General features: G+C 51.0%; 2 protein-coding genes across 5 annotated transcripts; both read right to left on the bottom strand.

Annotated features, from left to right (window-relative positions):
• Positions 1–1,223: 1,223 nt before the first annotated feature.
• On the bottom strand, positions 1,224–6,510 carry LOC112313455 (leukocyte immunoglobulin-like receptor subfamily A member 6). Of its 4 annotated transcripts, none has more exons than XM_053914973.1 (10): positions 6,441–6,510; positions 6,241–6,276; positions 5,789–6,006; positions 5,341–5,643; positions 4,832–5,128; positions 4,275–4,577; positions 3,928–3,978; positions 2,858–2,977; positions 2,228–2,280; positions 1,224–1,663 (listed from the first exon to the last, which is right to left on the bottom strand). In XM_053914973.1, the coding sequence occupies exons 3-10, from the start codon at positions 5,868–5,870 to the stop codon at positions 1,517–1,519; spliced, it is 1,356 nt and encodes a 451-aa protein (XP_053770948.1). In that variant the 5' UTR covers positions 5,871–6,006; positions 6,241–6,276; positions 6,441–6,510; the 3' UTR covers positions 1,224–1,516. The 4 variants fall into 4 exon arrangements, with proteins under 4 accessions (XP_053770948.1, XP_024425762.2, XP_053770947.1 ...); XM_024569994.3 differs by having other exon boundaries at positions 5,789–6,064; positions 6,441–6,489; XM_053914972.1 differs by lacking the exon at positions 6,241–6,276 and having other exon boundaries at positions 5,789–6,064; positions 6,332–6,510.
• Positions 6,511–12,779: 6,269 nt separating this feature from the next.
• LOC112313844 (leukocyte immunoglobulin-like receptor subfamily A member 6) lies at positions 12,780–20,015 on the bottom strand. The gene is made up of 9 exons (XM_053915873.1): positions 19,959–20,015; positions 17,262–17,383; positions 17,044–17,079; positions 16,592–16,809; positions 16,144–16,446; positions 15,635–15,931; positions 15,078–15,380; positions 14,728–14,778; positions 12,780–12,877 (listed from the first exon to the last, which is right to left on the bottom strand). The coding sequence occupies exons 1-9, from the start codon at positions 20,013–20,015 to the stop codon at positions 12,780–12,782; spliced, it is 1,485 nt and encodes a 494-aa protein (XP_053771848.1).
• Between the last annotated feature and the right edge of the window lie 4,722 nt (positions 20,016–24,737).

The raw sequence follows: 24,737 nt of genomic DNA, 5'->3' as shown, positions 1-24,737 counted from the left end.
ACCTTCCCTTAGAAAAATTTTCTGTTTGTTTACCATTTTTGAGGAATTAAAACTATCACTTTTTAAAAAAGATTTTTAAGTTGCTATTCTATTACAAAAAAATCTCTTTTTTATATTATTACTTTCTTTTTTGCTCCAGGGTTTATTTCTTTTTAAGTTGACTTTATTGAGGTGACATTGATTAATAATGTTATATTATTAATATATAATATATATAATAATATATTAATAATATAATATAGGGTTCAGGGGTTATAATTCTAAGTACATCCTCTGTACATTGTATTGTGTGTTCCCCACCCCAAGTGAGGTCTCCTTCCATCACCATTTATCCCCCCTTTACTCTCTTCTACCTACCCCTCCCTCTCCCTCTTGTAATCACCCTACTGTTGTCTGTGTCTCTGGTTGTTTTTTCTCTGCTTGATCCCTTTACCTTTTTCACTAGTCCCCCAACCCCTCCCCTCTGACAGCTGTCATTCTGTTTTCTGTATCCATGAATCTGTTTGTATTTTGTGAGTGTATTTTGTTCATTAGATTCCACATATAAGACAAATCAAATGGTGTTTCTCTTTCTGTGACTGATGTATTTTACCATGGAATAGTACTCAGCCGTAAAGTTACAAACATGTTTCCTTTTGTGAGAGCATGGGAGGAGCTGGAGGACACAAATTACTTTTCATTGAATACTGTTATTAAAATGTAATGGACATGCAACATTATGTCAGTTGCAGGTGTACTGCACCGACTTTCTATTTGTGAGTGTCACGATGTGCTCCCCACACTAACTCCAGCAACCACATGTCTCGTGCAAAGTCACCACCCACGACTGACTGTGTTCCCCTGTCCACCCACCCCTCCCCCACTCCCCTCCGGCAACCATCATTTCTCCTTCGTGTTACAGCTCTGCTTTTCTTTTGTTTGTTTTGATGATGTTAAACAGTCCACACAGAAGTGAGATCTCTATCTGAACTGCATCACTCAGTGTAACACCCTCTAGGTCCATCCAGGTTGTCACAAATAGAAGGATTGTATCAGTCACTTTGGATGGCAGATTTTCATCTCATTGTGCATACCTGCCACGTCATTTTATCCAGTCATCTGTGGTTCTAATGATTTCGTGCAATCTCTTTCTAAATTCTTGATATAATAGCTTAGGCCAGTAACTTTGAAAAGCTTTTATTTTCTAATACATTCATGGTGTTTACTTTTCTCATTTCACAGGATTGATGTGTAATATTTACATGATCATTTAATCTAATGCATCCACTTCTTTTTTGGTTCACACACTGAGGTATTGAGAAGTCTGTTTGCTTTGTTTCCAAAATGTGGGGATACTGGTTATCATTGAGTAGAGAATCAGGGTACCCCTAGAAGGCCCCAGGAGCTACTGGGGGTCCATATCAGGTCTCCAGGCTGACTGGGGTCACTAGCTGAGAATCCTTGGGGACAGATCTGTACCTTCTGCAGTCCCTGCAGGGCCCCCTCCCTGGAGCATGGGATCTGGGTCCTTTCTGGGCTAGGGGATGGTCAGAGCAGTGTACATACTGGGCTCATCTGGGGGCCCCTCTGACGGGGAGGAAGGGGGTGCACTTGTCTTCCGTCTGAGTGCCAAGTGGTTCAGCTGGGCATAAGTCACATCCTGGGAGGAAGCAGATGCAGCAGCCTGGAGCAGGGGAACAGTGACAGGGATAAAACATGGTTGGGGTTGGGAAGCTTGTTCTGCACCCCCTCACCACCCACTCCACTCCCTAGTCTTGCTCTTTCTCCTTCACAGCACTTGGCTTCCCAGGACTCCATCTGCCTGCTTGCAGGTGTCTTCCTCACCCACAGGTGAGCTCGAGGGGTGTGGGGACAGGCTGCTCAGGGCTGCACCATGGCACCGACATGGAGCCGGTAACCAGTGAGCTCCCGTCACAGCTGCTGCGTGAGTGAGTGAGGGGACCCTGGGACCTGTGGGTGTTCACTCATTCATGACTCCTCCTGAGACCTGAGGCTGTACAAGGTCAGACAGAGAATGAGGGCCCAGCACAGGGGACCACCCAGGGGGGCCACGAGCTCACAGGAAAGTGGGAGGAGTGAGTCACAGCAAGATGACCTGGAGCCCAGAAGGAGTGGTCAGTGTGGACGCTGCTGAGAACCAGGGCAGGTGAGGACAGGGAAGTGACCACTGGAGTGAACTGGGCAACAGGAAGGTCCTTGGTGGCCTGGACAGGAGCAGGTGTCTCACCTGAGGGTCTAACTCCATGCTCTCCCCAGGCTGTGGGTCCTTCACGGCAGCATCTGCAGGGGGAGGAACAGGGTATGTCTCCTGGCAGGGTCCCTGAGGTTTCAGGGCTGCAGACCCACCTGCTCCCGGATGGACCACTACCCCAGGGGTGAGGTGAGGGGCCAGGTCACTCAGTGTGGATTTCAATCTTTCTCAACCCTGGCCCTATACCCTGAAGGCTGTCCCCTCCCCCATCACCTTCTGCAATCCCTGAGTCCCCTTCCCCTGGGCAGCTGTCCCTTCCTCTCACAGAGGGGCTCTTCCTGCGTGTCCGAAACTGGGTTGGAGGACAGACTGTCTCAGCCCTGGGGTCTTAGCACCCTTCCCTATGAGATTCCAGAGGAAAGAAGGACACTTTACCACAAGCTGGTGCATATTTTCATATTTTAGGAGACTAAAAATGATCAAAAATGAACTTACATTTATTTGTAAACCTGTGCTGACATAGAGTGTTTTCTCTCTAGAATTTCTGATTGGAGATTTTTGAGAAATCTGTTGCTCAGCGGACCTTCCCCACCTATTTGATTTTCCTGCGGCAGGTGCTCTGAGTCCCTCTCTCCTGTGACCCAGGTCACCCCCTTCCCTACTCACCCGACGTCATGCCTTTGCTCTGACGCTGGTGTCGGAGGAGGCAGAGGAGGAGGGACAGCAGCAGGATGAGGGTCCCCCAAACCCCGATCAGCACATTCCAGTACCATTGGAGACCTTGGGCTGGAGTGATGTCATGAAGGAGCAAACATGCGCTTTCATGAGCACCTACTGTGTGCAAGGCATGTGCTGGTGTCTGTGGTTCATCTCTCCTAACATCACAGCCTTCATGCACCCAGGATGGCTGACCCATCACCCAGTCCCCTGTGGCTCAGACAGGTCAGCCACATGCCCCAGGTCACCCAGCCTGGCCGGGCAGGGCTGGGATTGGACCCCGGGACCTGGGTTCCCTGTGCTGTCCTCCTGCTGCCTCCAGCTGGTCACCAGCTCTGAGGTCTGGGCTCCTCACCTGCAGGGGCCTGTCCTGTCTCACCTGGAGCTGAAGGTCCTTCTTATTTCCTGCCCCCAGCACAGCAGGGACATGGGAGGGGCAGGGGCAGGGGGTGAACCCTGACCCCAACTTGGGAAGGTCAGGGTGGCTGGGGAGTCTGCCTTCTAAGGTCTGTGAGAGCTTTATGTCACCTAATGTCACCACAGGCCTGTGAGCAGGAGAGACCATGGATGAACAGATATGAACATGACTTTCAGAGAAGAGAAGGGACCACCGAGCCCCATAGCGGGAGCAGCAGGGCCAGGACCTGAACCAGGACCCACTTCCTCCTCACAGAGACTCTCACCACTCTGAGTGGTGAGAGTTGGGGAGGGGCCGATCCTCAGAGACTTCTGTAAACTCAGGATGGGGGAAAGGGGTGGGGGCCACCTTCTCCCCACTTGATTTGGGTGTTCCTCCCCAGCCGGGACCCAAATGTCCCTCTGCCATGCCCACCCCTCCTGTCACCTGCCTGCCCCAGAGCCCTGGGGGCGCTGAGGTTCCTGAATCTCTGCCTGACTCCCACCCCCTGGGACACAAGCCCATCCCTGAGCGTCTGGGGGACACGGCACCCCCTGAAGGATGCTCAAAACTTCCCGGGGCTGCTCTGTGCTCCCTCTGAGCAGAGTTCTCAGGGACTTACCAGCTGTGGGGATGGGCTCTGTGGGTCGGGGGAGGGGGCCTCCAGAGGTTCCTGGGAATGAGGACAGAAGGGAGGAGGGGGAGTCTGGGATCAAACCTGGAGTCGGCTTATCCCCCAGACTCTTCTGCTACAGCTGCTCTGTGGACTCCAAGACACTCCCTCTGCCCACCTATCACCTCCTAAGTCCAGGTGATGGGTAAGGGCCGGCAGGGGCAGCAGGGTCTCTGAGGGGCAGATATCATCTTGGTGACCATCCCTAGAGCCCTGTCCCCCTTTCAGCCCATAATTATTCTGGGGAGAGGACCCTGAGCTAACAGCCCAGAAAGACAGGGTCAGGAGTCCCTCACCTGAGAACAGGAGCTCCAGGGGGTCACTGGGCTGTGACAGCAGGTAGGGGGAGGTGCTGTGTGCGCTGTAGCACCTGTAGGTACCCCCTTGGGCTGAGGTCACAGGACCCATGGAGAACTCTGCCTGGTGCTGCTGAGCAAGGGACTGTGATCTGAGATGCAGGGGGGGATTGGCTGCCCCCTCCTTGGACAGAGAGAAAGTGTCCCTCGGGCTCTGTGACTGACACAGCAGGGTCACGTTCTCTCCTGGGGCCACTGTGGGGCCTGGCTGCATGGTGAGGGAGGGTCTGTCAGGGAGCCACCCTAGAGAGAGGGGAGCAGGTGAGGGGCTGCCACCCACCTTGTTCTCACCTGAGAGTCACCAGGCCCCTTTCTGAGGACCCTCCTCTCTGTCTGTCTCTGTTTGCTCTGAGTCTCCCTCTCCCCTCCCATCCCCTGTCTGGGTCTCTCTGCCTTCCTGGGGACCCCACACCCCTTGTCCTGGCCATCACCACCTGACACCACCAGCAGGGCCTGAGCAGACTCTGCGTCCCTGACTGTACCCGCTGGCTCCTCACCTGCCACCAGGATGTCCAGGGGGTCACTGGGGGCTGACCACTTGGAGGAGAGGTTGTGTCCACCATAGCACCTGTACCGGCCCCCATGGGAGCCCCTCACAGCGCCCAGGGGGAAGTCAGCCTGAGACAGCCCAGCCTGGAGCTGCGGGACAGAGCTCTGGGGGAGGTCCTGTCCCCCCTCCTTGGACAGAGCGAATCTGTCATAGCCAAGGTCTGAGCGACACTGGAGGGTCAAGTTCTGTCCAGAGGCCACAATGGGGCCCTGCAGGGTCAGGAGGGAGGGCTTCCCTGAGCCCCCTGCAGGGACCAGACAGGAGTGACAGGGCTGCTCCTCCCATGAATCCTCCTCCTGGCCTGGCTCCCAGGTCCCCCCCATCTCTCTGTGTCTCTGGCCCAGGAGCCCCTGTGCTGCCCTCACCCCACCTCTCACATGGGGCTCCCCTCCCTGCAAAGACCCCAGGAACTTGTCTGGTGCCTCTGTCCATGGATGGGACCAGGATGGGACTTACCTGAAACCAGGAGCTCCAGGGAGTCACTGGGGTGAGACCACACCAGGGGGCTGTTCCTAAAATATCCATAGCATCTGAATGTCCACCTGTGGCTGGGGGTCACGGGGCCCAGAGGGAATAGGGCCTGGACCTGCCCACTGGGGTATCTCTGTGAGTCCAGGGTCCAGAAGGGCCTCTCTTCTCCTTCCTTAGTCAGAATGAACCTGTCAAATCCCCACTGTGAGCCACACTGGAGAGTCACAGTCCCTCCTGAGGTCACTACAGGGCTGGGCTGGGCTGAGAGGCTGGGTTTGTAGTAGGCTCCTAGGAGAGAAGGAGGCAGCATGTTAAATGGGACTCACACCTCCCTCACGTCCCCCAGGGCTGGGCTGTGAGGGGGAGACCCCCTGAGAGCATCCTCCTTCCTGAGGGCAGAGCCTGAGGCTGGGACCCCCAAGTGTCCTCTCACCTGTCACCACCACCTCCAGGGGGTCACTGCGTTCTGACCAGCCAGTGGGGCTGAGGTATTTACAATAATATCTTCCTGCCATGATTTGTTCCCTGAAGAACTTGGCCTTGCCCCTGGGCTCCAGCAGTTTCTGTGTGTCCAAAGGTGTACCTGTTTCTTCATTATACAGACGATACTCCTGAGCCTCCCTGGTCCCCTGACACCAGATGGTCACAGAGCTGCTTGAAAGGACCATAGAGCCTGGCTCAGCCCAGATGGTGGGTTTGGGGAGGGTCCCTGGAAGAATCACACTGTGTTTGATTGACCTTCCCTGCCACTCATTCCCATTTGAATGACCTTCCCTGCTCAGCCCACGTCTCTCCTCTTATTTCCCCTCATCCAAGGACCTCATGCTCCCTCTTGAGCTCCAGGGTGAAGCAGGAGGTGGGACAGGGAGCCTGGGGAGGACTCACCCTTCTGCACATGGGTTTTCTGTCCCAGACTCAGCCCTGGAAGAGAGGCCCTGTCAGATTTGCACCCGGTCGTCTGAGCTGATCCCCTTACCTCAGGGCCTCATCTGCTCCAGCTGCCTGAGGCTGGTGTTGCCCATGGACAAGTGTGTGCCGCTGCCCCATCCCCTCCTGCTGCCCTGTACCCATGTCCCACCACTGACCGAGGCAGAGAAGAGCAGGGAGGATGCACTTCATGCCGTCTGCGCTGACTGCTCCCGCTCTGCAGGTGGATGAGATCCTGGGCCTGGAGGACAGAGATGCACAGGATGTGGTGAGTCAGGGGCTGCAGCTGCCCTGCCCTTCTGGGTTCCCACCCCTGTGGACCCACAGCAAGGGGACGGCCCCGCCCTAGGCCTGGCTCTGGGTTTTTCCATGACGAGGGCTCAGGAGGACTCCTCAGCCTCTGGGAATGCTCAGCCCAGAACTGGGGTCTTGTCTCAGTTCCAGGACCCTCTGCCTGGTCTGTGCCTCTGCTCAGAGAGGGTGGGACCCAGGCTCTGGTCCTCCATCCACCCTCCACAGGCTGACCCTCAGTAGAACCCACTGCTCATTGTCTCAGCCTCCCACAAACAGCATTTACTTATTTACTGATCACCTAGGAAAGCCGAGTATTTGTGTCAGAGCTAGAAATGCATCCATGATCCAGGAGACTCATTTTCTGTATCTCGAGAACTCTTCTTAGCAGAAAATGTGCATTCTAAGTCAAAACGGGAAATGAGTTTACTTACAAAGGAGAAATGCGAAAAATATGAGAACACCTGGGACCATGACTAGACCGTGGTTGAGGGAATAGCTGTTTTGCTTTTATCCTCATCAAGGAGTATGTTTGCTGATTTATAGAGTGAGGAAGAGAGAGACAGACAGACAGAAAGACATTGATGAGAGAGAGAAACATTGATTGGTTGCCTCCCCAAGACACCTGGGCTGGGGACGGAACTCACAACCTTTTGGTGTAGGGACAACACTCCAAGTAAGTGAGCCACAGGGCCGGGGCTGAGGGAAGGGCTGTGGAATGAGGTGGAAGCCTAGGAGGTGGGAGTGAGAATACTCTCGAGAGGAAAGAATATCAAGGGAAGTCTAGAGACAGAGACTGTCTGACAGGAGTAAGGGCGGGTGAGGTGGGGGCTGGTCATGGGCGGGCTCCTCACCCCCTAACGATGTTGGATTAAGTGTGTGAGGCAGAGGCATATCCAGGAGTGAACTGTTACAGCCCCACTGAGTTATGAATCTCATACGTGCCGTGTGTAACGGAGGAACTAGAGCAATGCAGTATGTGTGAGTGATGTATGATGTGAACAGCAATGGAACTCCAGTCCTGTGTGCCCAACAGTATTAGATGAAAGGCTTACATGGATTTTACACGCAATCCATGCATATTTGTAGTTGTCACAAGTCATGTAGAGAAGAGAAATGAGGAGAAGAAATCTCAGCGTTACCTCTAACCCTGTGCTTTTAGCTGGAAACTTGAGAAGGAAGTTGCTAGTTCTATAGAACTCTAAGCAAGCAGAGATGGAGGAGAACAGATATGGTCCATAGCAGATGGTGTGAGTGTGTCTGTGTGTGCAAGTGTGTATGTCTGTGAGCATATTAGTGTGAGTGTGTGTCAGTGTGAGTATGTGTGAGTGTGTGTGTTGAGGGTGTGGTATGTATGTGTGTTTGTGTATGAGTATGTGTGACAGTGTGTGTAGTGACTGAGTATATGTGTGAGAGTGTTGCAAGAGTGTGTGTGGGGTGTGTTTGTGTATTGTCAGTGTGAGTGTGTGTAGGTATGTGTCAGTGAGTGTGATTGTGTGTGTGCATGACTGTGTGTTCACAGGTAACTACACTTGTCTGGTTGAGGGAAGCAGACGGGAGAGCTGTGGTTGGAAGGTCACATACAGATGACCATGAGTAACTGTGACTTCAGAAGAACGTCTCAGTATACCCTAAACTCAGGGAGAAGAATGGAAGGCTTTTAGGCAGAAATGGACAGATTCTGAAAGAGTTGCAAAGACTGATGTGGAGGGTGAACAGAGGAAGAGAGTGAAGGCCTAGAGCTCAGAACCTTGGCAAGTGTTGGTGTGACCGCTGCCTCGGGGATGAGAAGGGTGACCTACCCTCCCTGCCTCATTGACTGCAGACCCCAAGGAGCCCTCATGACTGTGAGCTAAGTGGAGGGGCAGGGCCGAGCCTGGGGTCTGTGCAAACACTCTGCTCCCACAGGAGAGCTCAGCGCTCCCTCCTGGCCCTGGAACACAGGGGCTGCTTCTCATGCTGTTCCCACCTGACTCTGTGCCTCTGTGAGTGGTGGGCTCTTTCTCTGTCTCTCTCCTTGGGGTGAATCATTTGAGTCATTTCTGCCTCCTCTGAGCACTTTTGATCCTGGGGGTCACTCTCCTCCTCAACGGTGGAGACTTTGAGGATTCAGAATAATTGATATTCATGGGACTTCTGTTAGAGGCAGAAACACACCCACACACTTTAAATATGAGGTGTTGCAATGCCACATCCTGAATGGCTGAAGGACCCTTGAGCAGCCTGCTTCCTCTGCTGCTCTCACTTCCCTCATTCAGAGCCCAGTGTACCAACCCCACCCCGACGAATGTGGAAGAATTCACTCTACTTGAGATATGGGGGAAAGTAAACCAGACGTTCAGATTTAGATGGAGATGTTGGAAGTCTGAGATACTAAAAATCAGAGATACCTCGTCCGATGGAGCAGAAGGAAGGATCAGACTCAGACCACAGTGCAGGGTCACATGATCACAACAGACCCTGGCAGTGCCGTGGGCAGCTCCTGGTCCTCCCGTCCTGGGTGCTTGGCCAGCTGGGAGCATCTGTGGAGCAAGGTGAACTTCACACCTGCCTCACTCCGTACACAAAATCGATGCTAGATGCACGACAGATTAGAGTAAATCAATTACTTTTTCTTTAGCAAAAATATCTTTTTTCTTTGCGGGAAGCTGTTTTAAGATCATTTTTTATTGTTATTCTAGTACATTTTCCCCAATTTCCTCCTTTCCCTCTTTTGCCCATCCCATCCCCCACTACCAGGGTGAATTTGTACACTGTTGTTCAAGTCTGTGTATCATTCATACATGTTTCTTGAATAGTCTCTTCCCCTTTTTTCCACTGTTATCCCTTTTTCTCCTCCTCCCTGGTCACTGTCATTCTCTTCATTGTTTCCATGCTTGTGGTTCTATTTTCTTTATTAGCTGATTTTTTTTCATTAGGTTCCTCTTATAGGTAAGATCACATGTATTTGTCTTTCACTTGCTGGCTTATTTCACTTAGCATCATATCCTCCAGTTCCATCTAAGCTGTTGTGAAAGGCAGGCGTTCTTTCTCTCTTAGTGTTACATAGTGTTCCATTGCATAAATATACCACAATTATTTTATCCACTCATTTTCTGGTGGGCACATGGGCTATTTCCAGCACTTGGCTATTGTAAATAGTGCTGTTGTGAACACAGGTGTGCATAAGTTCTTTTGAATTGGTGAATCGGGATTCTTAGGTGTATTCCCATGGGAGAGGGGGCTGGGATGCATGGAGGAGGGTAAAAGAGGGTAATTGAAAAACTGTAAGGGAATAAAAATAAAAAATAAAGTTAAGCACACACACACACACACAAGGAAACATCAGACAAGGGACACATCTCCATGGGCTCCAGATGGGTGGAGCTGTCCACGACCCAGTGCTGAATCCTCCACCTCCTCTTGGGATTCACATGCAAAATAGGACAGAATCAGGGAAGTGCAAGTGGCCCATGGCTTTGAGGAAAGCCTCCTAGATACACGTGCACATTCCTGGTCACGGCTGGCCTCGGTCTGGGTCAGCACGACCTCTGGCAGTAGATGAGTTGTCCTCACTTCGGGATTCTGTGAAGACTTTTGTGAATTTGCTTTGCAGTATCAAGTTTGTGCTGTTGTTACATTAGGAAAAAGGGTAAAGTCTCAGTGGACATGATTATAGCAGAGCTTTTGATGATTTGTTTTTCAGTTGTTAAAGTGAAGCTGAAGATACAAAATCACAGGATGTGGTGGGCAGGGTCCGCACACCACAGTCTGTACAGGGCACAAGGTGCCTGTCACACAGGAAGAGGACCAGCTCTTCTCACCCTAAAAATAGCAGGTGCTGAGGATTTCACTCGAGCCACATCACTCAACACTCCAAGGTGTCACATTTATTTTTCCTAAGCTCTACAATCACATGTTGATTTAACATGGGTTGCTGCCATTTCAAACCCACGTCAATTGTACAGATTATGGCATTCAACATTCTTTGTCCAAGGTAATAAACAAGTTAATGATATAAAACTTTTCAGAAGAAATATGAAATTTGTCTCCTATCTAATATTTATTAGGTCTAGTGACACTTGTAGATTTTGCACTCCCCTGACAAAGTGAAAGCAGGTAAGTGGACAGTTTGTGCATTTTTGGAAGAGAAGAAAATTTGCAAAACTTGTGTTTGCAGAAAACATTTGTTGTGTATGAGTGAAAACCCAGTTCCTTCTTTCTCTATGGAGAGAAGTGAGGGAGAGAGGGAGAAAGAGAGAAGGAGAGAGAAGGGAAGGGAACTCAGTAAAGTTGTTATAACAAATTACAACTAACTGCATGGCTTCAGACAACAAAATTTTAAAAAGCTGATTCAGTTCTGGAGGCCAGAGACGTAACTGACAGATGGAGATATATAAATGAATAGAGAGATAGGTAGATAAACAGCTAGAGAGATAAAGTTAGAGGTTGACATGCAGATACACAGACACACAGACAATAGGTGAATGGATACATATGTAGGTAGACTCAAAAACTCTCCAACGTTTGCTGTTGTCACATCACATTATGTTTTTTTGTTTTTGTTTTTGCTTTAGGTAAATTTTTCTTAAATCAAGAATGCAGACAGTTTTTCCAGATTTATGAAGATATAATTGACATGTAACATTGTGTAAGTGCAAAGTGTACAGTAGGTTGATTGGACTCATTTACATGTTGCAACGTGATGCCACCTCAGCTTTAGCTAACGATAATATCAAGAAGTCACACCGCTGCCACTTATTTTTTGTGGTGAGAATATTTCAGATACACTCTGATAGCCCCTTTCCGTCATATGACAAAGTCTGGTTAACTGCAATCACCAGGGTGTACGTGAGACCCCCTGGAAGTGCTAATCTCATAACTGAAAGTTGATGCTCTTTGACCAACATCTCTTCTTTTCCCTCACTCCCCGTGGCCACCCCCATTCCACTCTCTGTTTGTACATGATTGGCTTTTGTAGATTCCATATATGTGAGATCTTTCAGTATTGATATTTCTCTGCGTGATCTGGCTGAGTTAACAAAATGACCTTAAAGTTCATTTATGTTGTCTCAAATGGCAGGATTTTTTCATTTCTAGTTTTGGCATTATTACAGATACCTCTGTTTTCCCCAACCTATGCCTGGTCTCGCCAGCCTCTGTCCCTCCCTCCCTCTGGCCCTCAGTGCCCCGTTGCCTCTGCCTGTGGGTATTGCATGTTTGTCCTGTGACTAGGACCCTCACCTAACTTCATCCAACCTCTCTCCTCCCTCCCCTCTGACCACATCAGGCTGCTCCATGTGTCCTTGCCTCAGTTTCCATTTTGTTCTTTGTCTCATGGTTGAATAATATTTCATTTTGTACATATTCAGACTTTGGAAAATTCCACAAATCATATCATTGTTAACTGATTACTGTTTTTTAAACTTATTATTGTTGTTCAATTACAGTTGTCTGCCTTTTCTTCCCATCCCTCCAACCCACCCCAGCCGAACCCACCTCCCTTCCCCACCTCCACCCTCCCCCTTGATTTTGTCCATGTGTCCTTTATAGTAGTTCCTGTAATCCCCTCTCCCCACTGTGATTACTGTTTAAGGTGGCACCACACTAGGCTGTCCCTTCAAACACCAAGTGATGGCAGTTCTGGGGAAATGGCGCACGTGGCATCTGACCCAGATGGGAAGGATGGTGGGGTTGGAGAGGGGGGTGGCATCTGTTTATATTCACCTTTCCAGGGTCACATCTAATTTAGCCCATGTATTTATTGATTGATTCCAGGTTAACTTCTGTGAACTGAGGAGATTAGGACTCAATAATGTCCATTGGGTCATGTAGTGATTAGAAATAAAGAACATTTTATTACATAAAAGTGGAAGAGACATGAGGATTTAGATGTGTGGACCCAAACAGCCACATGGGAAGGACCCTCATGTCACAGAGGTGAGAGAAGAAGGAGGATCGTTACAGAGAGTCAGCAAAGATGATGGGAGGGAAACACATTCAATGGAGGGAGAATCCTGCAGGGGGAGCACCCAGACACTCCCTGCGCCCAAACCTTGTTTACTCCCCTGGAAAAATCAGCAGACAGTTTCACCAACTGTGGTCCAGACTGTCTTTTACCACCTCCTGGGTCATCAGATGGGCTCCACGGCTCCCCCTCTCTGAATAGTGCCCTGTCCCCCCTGTGTTCACATCCTGGCTGCAGTGTGGGTCCTCCTCTCACTGTCTCATGCCTGAAGCAGCAGCACCCCAATGCCCACCAGGGCCAATCCAGCCAAACCCAACCGGATGAGATTCTTCACTGTGTAGTCTTGGAGGTGGGAGGCTACAAAATGTGGAGACAGAAGTGACCATGGTCAGGCAGACCAAAGTCTCCCCAGGATCCAGGATGTCCACTCTGAGCACTTGCCTCCCTCTGGCAGGACCTGACCCTCTGCACCCAGCCCCACAACTGAGAGATTCTCCTACTCCCCACTCCTGGGGTCCGACTTGTTCTGTGATGGGCTGAGGGTGTCGGCTGCCCCTGAGGATCATGAGATGGGGGTGTGAGTGAGGACTTGGGGAGACTGGAGCCCTCCTCCTGGGGTCTGTGCTCTCGGATGCCCCACCTCTCAGATTAACTTTCACAGGGTTGTGTCATGAGCCCCGACTCCACTCTGCCAGGTCCCTGTCTCCCCATTGGATCATCTCAGCCCCTGTGGTCCCTGAACCAGCACAGATTCACGGTAGACCAGAGGTAATGGTGCCCAGAGCTCCGGATTAGTAACAAATGGTCATAATAAGGAAGTGCTGTCTTCTGGGTTCTGTCTGAGAGGCAGACCCCAGAAGCTCATTCCCCTACAGCTGAGAGATCCACTAGCTCAGCAGCTGATGAACCAGGGTCCATGGATTAAGGGTTGGTGTGAGTGGCTCCTGAACATCCCCCTCTGTGGAGCCCCCTGAACTCCCCATTTATTACTGTTTTGGACTGAAGAGACAGAGACAAGAGCTGAGTGAGCTCAGAGAGGACAGGGTTCAGGTCACCTCACCCATTATCAGGGCCCCAGGGTTCCCCACAGCTATGGGAGGGTGTAGTGTGAGCTGTGGCACCTGTAGGTCCCCACATGGACTGAGGTCACAGGACTCATATATAATTGGGGGAGGATAGAATGGGCTGACCCCTTCATGGACCAAGGAAACTGTCTGTTGGCTCTGTATCAGGGTCACCTTCTCTCCTAAGGCCACTGTGAGGCCTGGCTGGACCTAGAGGGAGGGTCTGTCATGGAGCCTTCATAGAGGGAGGGGGGTTGGGTTGGGCTGGGGCTCTGCCTTCCTGAGCTCTGTGAAGCCCCTTCTGTCACCTAATGTCACTGCAGGCCTGTGAGCAGGAGGGGACCAGGGTTGACAGACATGAACCCGACACTCAGAGGAGAGAAGGGACCAGTGGCTCTTCAGCATGAGCAGAGGAGCTGGTACCTGAACCAGGTTTGACTCCAGCCCTTGTTCCCTCCTCTGAGCCGAGCCCCTGAGCTGAGGGAAAGACCCGGAAACCCCAGGCATTGTCTGCTTATCCTTCCCTATGCACTGTCACTGTCACTGCTACAGAGGGGACTGTCCGAATAACATCACATCCTGGGGGGCTTCCCTGGGAGGCCCCCCTCCCAGGAGGTCAGAGCCAGAACTGAAAGGGAATCTAAGCTCTGGACCACGATTCTCTCCTTTTACCCTTGGAGACATTGCGGCACAGGGAGGGGAAGGGTGTGTCCGAGTCGGAGCCCCCAGAGGTGCCTGAACTTGCACAGGACTCTGCCCCCAACCCCTGGACACACCCACCACCTCCCCACACAGACCCTCACTTACTGCTCTGTGGGCCTGACTCTGAGTTGGGGAGGGGCCGATCCTCAGAGGCTTCTGGAAACTCAGGATGGGGGTGAGGGCTGGGGACCTCCTTCTCTTCACATGATTTGCCTGTCCCTCCCCCAGCCTGGACCTAACATGTCCCTCTGCCATGCCCACCCCTCCTGTCACCTGCCAGCTGCAGGTGTCCCTGTGGTTCCAGCACCTATGCCTGACTCCCAGCCCCTGGGACACAAGCCCATCCCTGAGCGTCTGGGGGACACGGCACCCCCTGAAGGATGCTCAGAACTTCCCGGGGCTGCTCTGTGCTCCCTCTGAGCAGAGTTCTCAGGGACTTACCAGCTGTGGGGATGGGCTCTGTGGGTCGGGGGAGGGGGCCTCCAGAGGTTCCTGGGAATGAGGACAGAAGGGAGGAGGGGGAGTCTGGGATCAAACCTGGAGTTGGCTTATCCCCCAGACTCTTCTGCTACAGCTGCTCTGTGGACTCCAAGACACTCCCTCTGCCCACCTATCACCTCCTAAGTCCAGGTGATGGGTAAGGGCCGGCAGGGGCAGCAGGGTCTCTGAGGGGCAGATATCATCTTGGTGACCATCCCTAGAGCCCTGTCCCTCCCCTTTCAGCCCATAATTATTCTGGGGAGAGGACCCTGAGCTGACAGCCCAGAAAGTCAGCGTCAGGAGTCCCTCACCTGAGAACAGGAGCTCCAGGGGGTCACTGGGCTGTGACAGCAGGTAGGGGGAGGTGCTGTGTGCGCTGTAGCACCTGTAGGTCCCCCCATGGGCTGAGGTCACAGGACCCATGGAGAACTCTGCCTGGTGCTGCTGAGCAAGGGACTGTGATCTGAGATGCAGGGGGGGATTGGCTGCCCCCTCCTTGGACAGAGAGAAAGTGTCCCTCGGGCTCTGTGACTGACACAGCAGGGTCACGTTCTCTCCTGGGGCCACTGTGGGGCCTGGCTGCATGGTGAGGGAGGGTCTGTCAGGGAGCCACCCTAGAGAGAGGGGAGCAGGTGAGGGGCTGCCACCCACCTTGTTCTCACCTGAGAGTCACCAGGCCCCTTTCTGAGGACCCTCCTCTCTGTCTGTCTCTGTTTGCTCTGAGTCTCCCTCTCCCCTCCCATCCCCTGTCTGGGTCTCTCTGCCTTCCTGGGGACCCCACACCCCTTGTCCTGGCCATCACCACCTGACACCACCAGCAGGGCCTGAGCAGACTCTGCGTCCCTGACTGTACCCGCTGGCTCCTCACCTGCCACCAGGATGTCCAGGGGGTCACTGGGGGCTGACCACTTGGAGGAGAGGTTGTGTCCACCATAGCACCTGTACCGGCCCCCATGGGAGCCCCTCACAGCGCCCAGGGGGAAGTCAGCCTGAGACAGCCCAGCCTGGAGCTGCGGGACAGAGCTCTGGGGGAGGTCCTGTCCCCCCTCCTTGGACAGAGCGAATCTGTCATAGCCAAGGTCTGAGCGACACTGGAGGGTCAAGTTCTGTCCAGAGGCCACAATGGGGCCCTGCAGGGTCAGGAGGGAGGGCTTCCCTGAGCCCCCTGCAGGGACCAGACAGGAGTGACAGGGCTGCTCCTCCCATGAATCCTCCTCCTGGCCTGGCTCCCAGGTCCCCCCCATCTCTCTGTGTCTCTGGCCCAGGAGCCCCTGTGCTGCCCTCACCCCACCTCTCACATGGGGCTCCCCTCCCTGCAAAGACCCCAGGAACTTGTCTGGTGCCTCTGTCTATGGATGGGACCAGGATGGGACTTACCTGAAACCAGGAGCTCCAGGGAGTCACTGGGGTGAGACCACACCAGGGGGCTGTTCCTAAAATATCCATAGCATCTGAATGTCCACCTGTGGCTGGGGGTCACGGGGCCCAGAGGGAATAGGGCCTGGACCTGCCCACTGGGGTATCTCTGTGAGTCCAGGGTCCAGAAGGGCCTCTCTTCTCCTTCCTTAGTCAGAATGAACCTGTCAAATCCCCACTGTGAGCCACACTGGAGAGTCACAGTCCCTCCTGAGGTCACTACAGGGCTGGGCTGGGCTGAGAGGCTGGGTTTGTAGTAGGCTCCTAGGAGAGAAGGAGGCAGCATGTTAAATGGGACTCACACCTCCCTCACGTCCCCCAGGGCTGGGCTGTGAGGGGGAGACCCCCTGAGAGCATCCTCCTTCCTGAGGGCAGAGCCTGAGGCTGGGACCCCCAAGTGTCCTCTCACCTGTCACCACCACCTCCAGGGGGTCACTGCGTTCTGACCAGCCAGTGGGGCTGAGGTATTTACAATAATATCTTCCTGCCATGATTTGTTCCCTGAAGAACTTGGCCTTGCCCCTGGGCTCCAGCAGTTTCTGTGTGTCCAAAGGTGTACCTGTTTCTTCATTATACAGACGATACTCCTGAGCCTCCCTGGTCCCCTGACACCAGATGGTCACAGAGCTGCTTGAAAGGACCATAGAGCCTGGCTCAGCCCAGATGGTGGGTTTGGGGAGGGTCCCTGGAAGAATCACACTGTGTTTGAATGACCTTCCCTGCCACTCATTCCCATTTGAATGACCTTCCCTGCTCAGCCCACGTCTCTCCTCTTATGTCCCCTCATCCAAGGACCTCATGCTCCCTCTTGAGCTCCAGGGTGAAGTAGGAGGTGGGACAGGGAGCCTGGGGAGGACTCACCCTTCTGCACATGGATTTTCTGTCCCAGACTCAGCCCTGGAAGAGAGGCCCTGTCAGATTTGCACCCGGTCGTCTGAGCTGATCCCCTTACCTCAGGGCCTCCTCTGCTCCAGCTGCCTGAGGCTGGTGTTGCCCATGGACAAGTGTGTGCCGCTGCCCCGTCCCCTCCTGCTGCCCCGTCCCCTCCTGCTGCCCCGTCCCCATGTCCCACCACTGACCGAGGCAGAGAAGAGCAGGGAGGATGCACTTCATGCTGTCTGCGCTGACTGCTCCCGCTCTGCAGGTGGATGAGATCCTGGGCCTGGAGGACAGAGATGCACAGGATGTGGTGAGTCAGGGGCTGCAGCTACCCTGCCCTTCTGGGTTCCCACCCCTGTGGACCCACAGCAAGGGGACGGCCTAGCCCTGGCCTGGCTCTGGGTTTTTCCATGACGAGGGCTCAGGAGGACTCCTCAGCCTCTGGGAATGCTCAGCCCAGAACTGGGGTCTTGTCTCAATCCCTGGACCCTCTGCCTGGTCTGTGCCTCTGCTCAGAGAGGGTGGGACCCAGGCTCTGGTCCTCCATCCACCCTCCACAGGCTGACCCTCAGTAGAACCCACTGCTCATTGTCTCAGCCTCCCACAAACAGCATTTACTTATTTACTGATCACCTAGGAAAGCTGAGTATTTGTGTCAGAGCTAGAAATGCATCCATGATCCAGCAGACTCATTTTCTGTATCTCGAGAACTCTTCTTAGCAGAAAATGTGCATTCTAAGTCAAAACGGGAAATGAGTTTACTTACAAAGGAGAAATGCGAAAAATATGAGAACACCTGGGACCATGACTAGACCGTGGTTGAGGGAATAGCTGTTTTGCTTTTATCCTCATCAAAGAGTATGTTTGCTGATTTATAGAGTGAGGAAGAGAGAGACAGACAGACAGAAAGACATTGATGAGAGAGAGAAACATTGATTGGTTGCCTCCCCAAGACACCTGGGCTGGGGACGGAACTCACAACCTTTTGGTGTAGGGACAACACTCCAAGCAAGTGAGCCACAGGGCTGGGGCTGAGGGAAGGGCTGTGGGATGAGGTGGAAGCCTAGGAGGTGGGAGTGAGAATACTCTCGAGAGGAAAGAATATCAAGGGAAGTCTAGAAACAGACTGTCTGACAGGAGTAAGGGCGGGTGAGGTGGGGGCTGGTCATGGGCGGGCTCCCCACCCCCTAACGATGTTGGATTAAGTGTGTGAGGCAGAGGCATATCCAGGAGTGCACTGTTACAGTCCCACTGAGTTATGAATCTCATACGTGCCGTGTGTAACGGGGGAACTAGAGCAATGCAGTATGTGTGAGTGATGTATGATGTGAACAGCAATGGAACTCCAGTCCTGTGTGCCCAACAGTATTAGATGAAAGGCTTACATGGATTTTACACGCAATCCATGCATATTTTTTAGCTGTCACAACTCATGTAGAAAGAGAAATGAGAAGAAATCTCAGCATTACCTCTAACCCTGTGTTTTTAGCCTGAAACTTGGGGAGGAATTTGCTAGTTCTATAGAACTCTAAGCAGGCAGAGATGGAGGAGAACCGATATGGTCCATAGGAGATGGTGCATGTGTGTCTGTGTGTGCAAGTGTGTATGTCTGTGAGTGTGTATGTGTGAGGGGGTATCAGTGAGTGTGTATGTGTGTGAGTGTGTGTATGTGTGTGTATGACTGTGTGTTCACAGAGTAACTGCACCCATGTGGGTGAGGGAAGCAGCAGTGAGAGCTGAGGATGGAGGGTCATAGGTGGGTGATCACAAACAGTTGGTAGTTCGGAAGAAAGAGTCTAAATTTACTCTAAACACAGTGAGGACTGTGGATGGATTTGAGCAGAAATGGACAGATTCTGAGGAGGTGGAGGGACTGATGTGGAGGGTGAACAGAGGAAGAGAATGAGGACCTAGAGCTCAGAACCCAGGCAGATGGTGGATGTGACCACTGCAGGAGGATGAGAAGGGTGACCCTCCCTGCCTCATTGACTGCAGACCCCAAGGAGCCCTCATGACTGTGAGCTAAGTGGAGGGGCAGGGCCGAGCCTGGGGTCTGTGCAAACACTCTGCTCCCACAGGAGAGCTCAGCGCTCCCTCCTGGTCCTGGAACACAGCGGCTGCTTCTCATGCTGTTCCCACCTGACTCTGTGCCTCTGTGAATAGTGGGCTCTTTCTCTGTCACTCTCCTTGAGGTGAATCATTTGAGTCATTTCTGCCTCTTCTGAGCACCTTTGCTCCTGGGGGTCACTCTTCTCTTCAACGGTGGAAACTCTTGCGGATTCCGGAAAGATTGACATTCATGGGACTTCTGTTAGAGGCAGAAACACACCCACACACTTTAAATATGAGGTGTTGCAATGCCGCATCCTGAGTGGCTGAAGGACCCTTGAGCAGCCTGCTTCCTCTGTTGCTCTCACTTCCTTCATTTTAGAGCCCAGTGATACCAACCCCACCCCGATGAATGTGGAAGAATTCACTCTACTTGGGATGTGGAGGAAAGGAAATGAGACTTTCAGAATCATGTGGAGGCATTGGAGGTTTGAGAAAGAAAAAAAACAGAGATACCTTGTCTGATGGAGCAGAAGGAAGGATCAGACTCAGACCACAGTGCAGGGTCACGTTATCACAACAGAGACCCTGGCAGTGCAGTGGGCAGCTCCTGGTCCTTCCGTCCTGGGTGCTGGGCCAGCTGGGGAGTCTGTGGAGCAAGGTGAACTTCACACCTGCCTAACTCCATACACAAAATCGATGCTAGATGCACGACAGGCTGAAGAGTAAATCAATCACGTTTTCCTTAGTGAAAATATAGAAAATATCTTTTTTTTCTTTGTGGGAAGCTGTTTTAAGATCTTTTTTATTGTTATTCTATTACAGTTGTCCCAATTTTCCTCCTTTACCCTCCTCTGACCATCCCACTCCCTGGTCCCATAGTCAGTCCCCACACTGTTGTCCATGCCCACGGACCATTCATAGGTGTTCTTTGACTAGTCCCTTCCTTTTTTCCCACTATTATCGCTCTCCCCCTCCCCTCTGTTCACTCTCAGTCTGTTCCATGTTTCCATGCCTGTGATTCTATTTTCTTCATCGGTTTATTTTGTTGAATAGATTCCTCTTGTGTTTGAGATTATCTGGTATTGGTGTTTCACTGACTGGCTTATTGTCCTTAGCATAATATTCTCCAGTTCCAAGCACGCTGCTGCAAAAGTAGGGTTTCCTTCTTTCTTTCTGTTGCACAGTGCTCCGTTCTGTAAATGTACCACAGTTTTTTGATACAATCTTTTGCTGATGGGCACTTAGGCTGTTTGCAGCACGTGGCTATTGTAAATAGTGCTGCTATGAAAATAGGGTGCGTAGTTTCTTTTGAATTAGGGACTTAGGATTCTTAGAGTATATTCCCATGGGAGAGTGGTGTGTGTGGGGGCGAGGAGGACAAAGGAGGAAAACTGAGTCAAACGTAAGGGAATAACAATAAAATATAAAGTTAAACCACAACACACACAAAGAAACGTCAGAGGAGAGACATCTCCCCCGGGCTCCAGATGGGTGGAGCTGTCCACGACCCAGTGCTGAATCCCCCAGCACCTTTCGGGATTCACATACGAAACAGGACAGAATCAGGGGAGACACAGGTGGCCCATGGCTTTGAGGAAAGCCTCCTAGATACACGTGCACATTCCTCCTGGTCACGGCTGGCCTCGGTCTGGGTCAGCACGACCTCTGGCAGTAGATGAGTTGTCCTCACTTCGGGATTCTGTGATGACTTTTGTGAATTTACTTTGCAGTATCAGGTTTGTGCTGTTGTTACATTAGGAAAAAGGATAAAGTCTCAGTGGACATGATTATAGCAGAGCTTTTGATGATTTGTTTTTCAGTTGTTAAAGTGAAGCTGAAGAGACACAATCACAGGATGTGGTGGGCAGGCTCCCCACACCACAGTCTGCACAGGGCACAAGGTGCCTGTCACACAGGAAGAGGACCAGCTCTTCTCACCCTAAAAGTAGCAGGTGCTCAGGGTCTGACTCGAGCCACATCACTCAACACCCCACATGTCTAACGTGTCACATTTGATTTTGCTGAACCCCCCAATCATAAGAGGATTCGAGCTGCTCTTGGTGCTATTGGAAAGCCATAACAAGTTTTCAGTTTATAAAAATCAATATTACCTGGCAAAGCTAAGATATAAAATAATTAATAATATAAAACTATTTTCAGGAGACATATGAAATCTCACTCACCTAATATCTATTAGCTTTATACTGTATGCATACTTTACTCTTTGCCAAACACAAAGCAAAGTCAACAGCTTGATTCTGCATTTCTAGAAGAGAAGAATACCTATAAAGTCTGTTGTTTTGCTGTTTTATTGAAATCCTTTTTGCATGTGAGTCCAAACTCAGTTTCCTCCAAGAGAGAGGGAGAGACTATTTATTGGTTTGACAAGTTTGCCATGATAAAATACAACTACCTGGGTGGTATAAGACAGCAGAAGTTAATTATATTAGAATCCAGATACCAGGCAGATTGATTGGCATGTGAAGATTTTATTATGTGTAATATATATAATACCTATGTGTACATAGACAAATACATAGACACACAGATGGTAGATAAATAGATACATAGTTAGATTCACAAACATTTCAACATTTGCTCTGCTCAGCTCCAGTACTTGTCCTGCTTTTTAGGTAAGTTGTTTTTATGTAATTTTTTCCAGCTTTCCTGACATATACTTGACAAGTAACATTATGTAAGTGTTTGGTGACAAGATGTTGATCTGATACATTTAAATATTATAAAACGATACCTTCTTAGCTTTAATGGGAGTGTGGGGTTGGATGGGAGGAGGAGGGTAAAGGGGGAAAAATTAGGACAACTGTAATAGAATAACAATAAGAAATTAAGAAAAATAAAAATGAGGTATGAGAAAAAAGGTCCCATAATTGTTACTTTTTATGATGAGAATATTTGAGATACATTCTCTTAGCAACTTCCGGGTATGTGACACAGTCTTCTTAACTGTCCTCACCAGGATGTTCATTAGACCCCCAGGGAGCGGTAACCTCATAACTGAAAGTCCATGTTCTTTGACCAGCTTCTCTCCTTCCCCGCCCCACTCCCCATGGTCACCACCATTCCACCCTCTGTTTCTACATGTTTGGACTCTTTAGGTTCCACAGATTCACGAGATGATTCAGTCTTTGTCTTTATCTGTCCCATGGATCTCACTTAGCATAATGCCCTCAGGTTCTTGATGTGTTGTTGTGAAGGGCGGGATTTCTTTCCCTTTGTGGCTGAATCACATTTCAGCCCAAGGACACTCAGACATGGCCAAATGCCACCCAGGAGAGCATTCTGAAAGGGTTTTCTTCTGAAGCAACACTCCTCCAACCCGTCCCTTCAAACACTGTTGTGTTGATTCCAGGTGATGGGATTTCTGCAAAAATGAGGCTGGTGGCACCTGGGGGAGAGAGAAAGAATTGTGGGGTCCAGAGAGGGTGGTAGTCATCACTTTAGGTTTATTTTCTCCACACGTGTGTCTCACTTTCCCCATTTATTCAGTGATTGAATTTAGGTAAAGTCCTGTGAACTGAACTGTTGAAGATTCAATAATATTCAGCCGGTAATGTGGTTATTAGAAATTTAAAAAAATTTTATTACACGAAGTTGGAGGAGGGCATGAGATTTTAGAGGTGTGGACCCAAACCACCGTGGGGGATGGGCCCTCATGTCACAGGGCTGAGAATGAAGGGAGCCGTGGCAGGGAGAGAAAATACACAGTCAGTGGAGGAAGAGTCCTCAGCCCCATGGGCTGAAGCAGGGATGGGGTGTGGAGCTTGGGCACAGATGCTCCTGACTGCATGTGGGTCCTTTGACCCAGACTCAGCCCTGGAGGAGAGTCCTCGTGACAGATTTGCACCCAGACTTCTGAGCTCATTCTGTCCCCTCAGGGCCCCAACCCAGGAACTGTCTGAAGCTGAAGTTCTCCACAAACATGGTGGTGTAGTCTCCCCATTCCCTCCTGCTGCCCCGTCCTCTTGTCCCCACCACTGACCGAGGCAGAGAAGAGCAGGGAGGATGGACTTCATCCCGTCTGAGCTGACTGCTCCCGCTCTGCAGGTGGATGAGACCCTGGGCCTGGAGGACAGAGTCGCACAGGATGTGGTGAGTCAGGGGCTGCTGCCACCTTTTGGGGTCCCCCCACCCGTGGACCCACAGCAAGGGGATGGCCCCGCCCTGGGCCTGGCTCTGGGTTTTTCCATGACTGAGGACTCAGGAGGACTCCTCACCCTCTGGAGACACTCAGCCCAGATCTGGGGTCTCTTCTCACTGCCAGGACCCTCTGTCCGGTTGTACTCCTGTCAGAGAGAGCAGGACACTGGTCCTTGTCCTGATTCAACACGCAGCAGTCTGACTCTCAAAAGAACTGACTCCTCATTTCCTCAACACCCCACCAACAGAATTAACTTTCAATGTTTGACTCATCCATAAACAAATACTTACTGATAGCCTGGCAGACATCTGGCAGGTATTTGTTGCAGAAATGCATCTGTGATTCAGGAGACTGATTTTCTGTGTCTTGAGAATTCTTCTTAGCAGAAAATGAGCATTCTAAGTCTAAGTGGAGATGGCTTTACTTCCAAAGGAGGAATGAGAGAATATATGAGAAGACCTGGGACTGTGACTAGACTGTACTTGAGGGAACAGCTGGTTTTTACTTTCATTGAAGAATATATTTATTTGTTTTATGGATAGAGGACAGGAGAGACAGAGAGACAGACATTGATGAGTGAGAGAAACATTGACTGGCTGCTCTCATATATCCCTGGACTCTGGACCAAACTGACGACATTTTGGTGTATGGAACGACATTTCAAGTAAGTAAGCTACAGGGCCAGGGCTGAGGAAAGGGCTGTTTAATAAGGTGGGACCTTAAGAAGTGGGAGTGAGAATATTCTTGTGAGGAAAGAGTATTGTAGGGAACTCTCCAGACAGACTGATAGCAGTAAGAGGGGGTGAGGTGGGGGCTGGTCATGTGGACACTGGGTTAAGTGTGTGAGGCAGAGGCATGTACAGGAATGAGCTGTGACAGACCGAGTTAAATCTCATATGTGCCGTGTGTAACAGAGGAACTGGAGCAATGTAATATGTGTACGTAACACATAATATCAACAGTAATTGAACTCCAATCCTGTGTGTCCAACAGTATTAGATGAAAGGCTTACATGGATTCACCACACAATTCATGCATATGTTTTAGGTCTCACAACACATGTAGAGCAGAGAAATAAGAAGAAGAAATCTCAGCGTTACCTCTAATCCTGGTCTTTTAGCTGGAAACTCGAGAAGGAATTTGCTAGTTCTATAGGACTCTAAGCAAGCAGAGACGGAGAACAGATGGTCCACAGGAGATGGTGTGAGTGTGTGTCTGTATGTAAGTGTATATGTGTGAGTGTGTGTATATGTGTGTGACTGTGTGTTCACAGAGCACCCTGTGGACAGGGTGAGGGAAGCAGAAGTGAGAGCTGAGGATGGAGGGTCATAGGTGGGTGATCACAAAGAGCTGTTAGTTCAGAAGAAAGAGTCTAAATTTACCCTAAACACAGTGAGGACCGTGGATGGATTGGAGCAGAAATGGACAGATTCTGAGAAGGAGGGGGAGGGACTGATGTGGAGGG

This window comes from Desmodus rotundus, chromosome 12 (assembly GCF_022682495.2).
Source record: "Desmodus rotundus isolate HL8 chromosome 12, HLdesRot8A.1, whole genome shotgun sequence".
Classification (NCBI taxonomy): domain Eukaryota; kingdom Metazoa; phylum Chordata; class Mammalia; order Chiroptera; family Phyllostomidae; genus Desmodus; species Desmodus rotundus.
The sequence above is the reverse complement of the archived record's forward strand: the minus strand, read 5'-3'. Positions and strand labels throughout refer to the sequence as shown.

Excerpts from the sequence above, each read along its gene's own strand:
- LOC112313455 (XM_024569994.3), bottom strand. The coding sequence starts at position 6,474 with ATGAAGTGCATCCTCCCTGCTCTTCTCTGCCTCG. Across the intron at positions 6,277-6,440 it reads CCCTGCTCTTCTCTGCCTCG|GGCTGAGTCTGGGACAGAAA; the intron begins GTCAGTGGTGGG and ends CCTCTCTTCCAG. Across the intron at positions 5,129-5,340 it reads CCTGGAGCTCCTGGTTTCAG|GGGGCTCAGGGAAGCCCTCC; the intron begins GTAAGTCCCATC and ends TGGTCCCTGCAG.
- LOC112313844 (XM_053915873.1), bottom strand. The coding sequence starts at position 20,015 with ATGGACAACAGTGTGGGGACTGACTATGGGACCAGGGAGTGGGATGGT. Across the intron at positions 17,080-17,261 it reads CCCTGCTCTTCTCTGCCTCG|GGCTGAGTCTGGGACAGAAA; the intron begins GTCAGTGGTGGG and ends CCTCTCTTCCAG. Across the intron at positions 15,932-16,143 it reads CCTGGAGCTCCTGGTTTCAG|GGGGCTCAGGGAAGCCCTCC; the intron begins GTAAGTCCCATC and ends TGGTCCCTGCAG.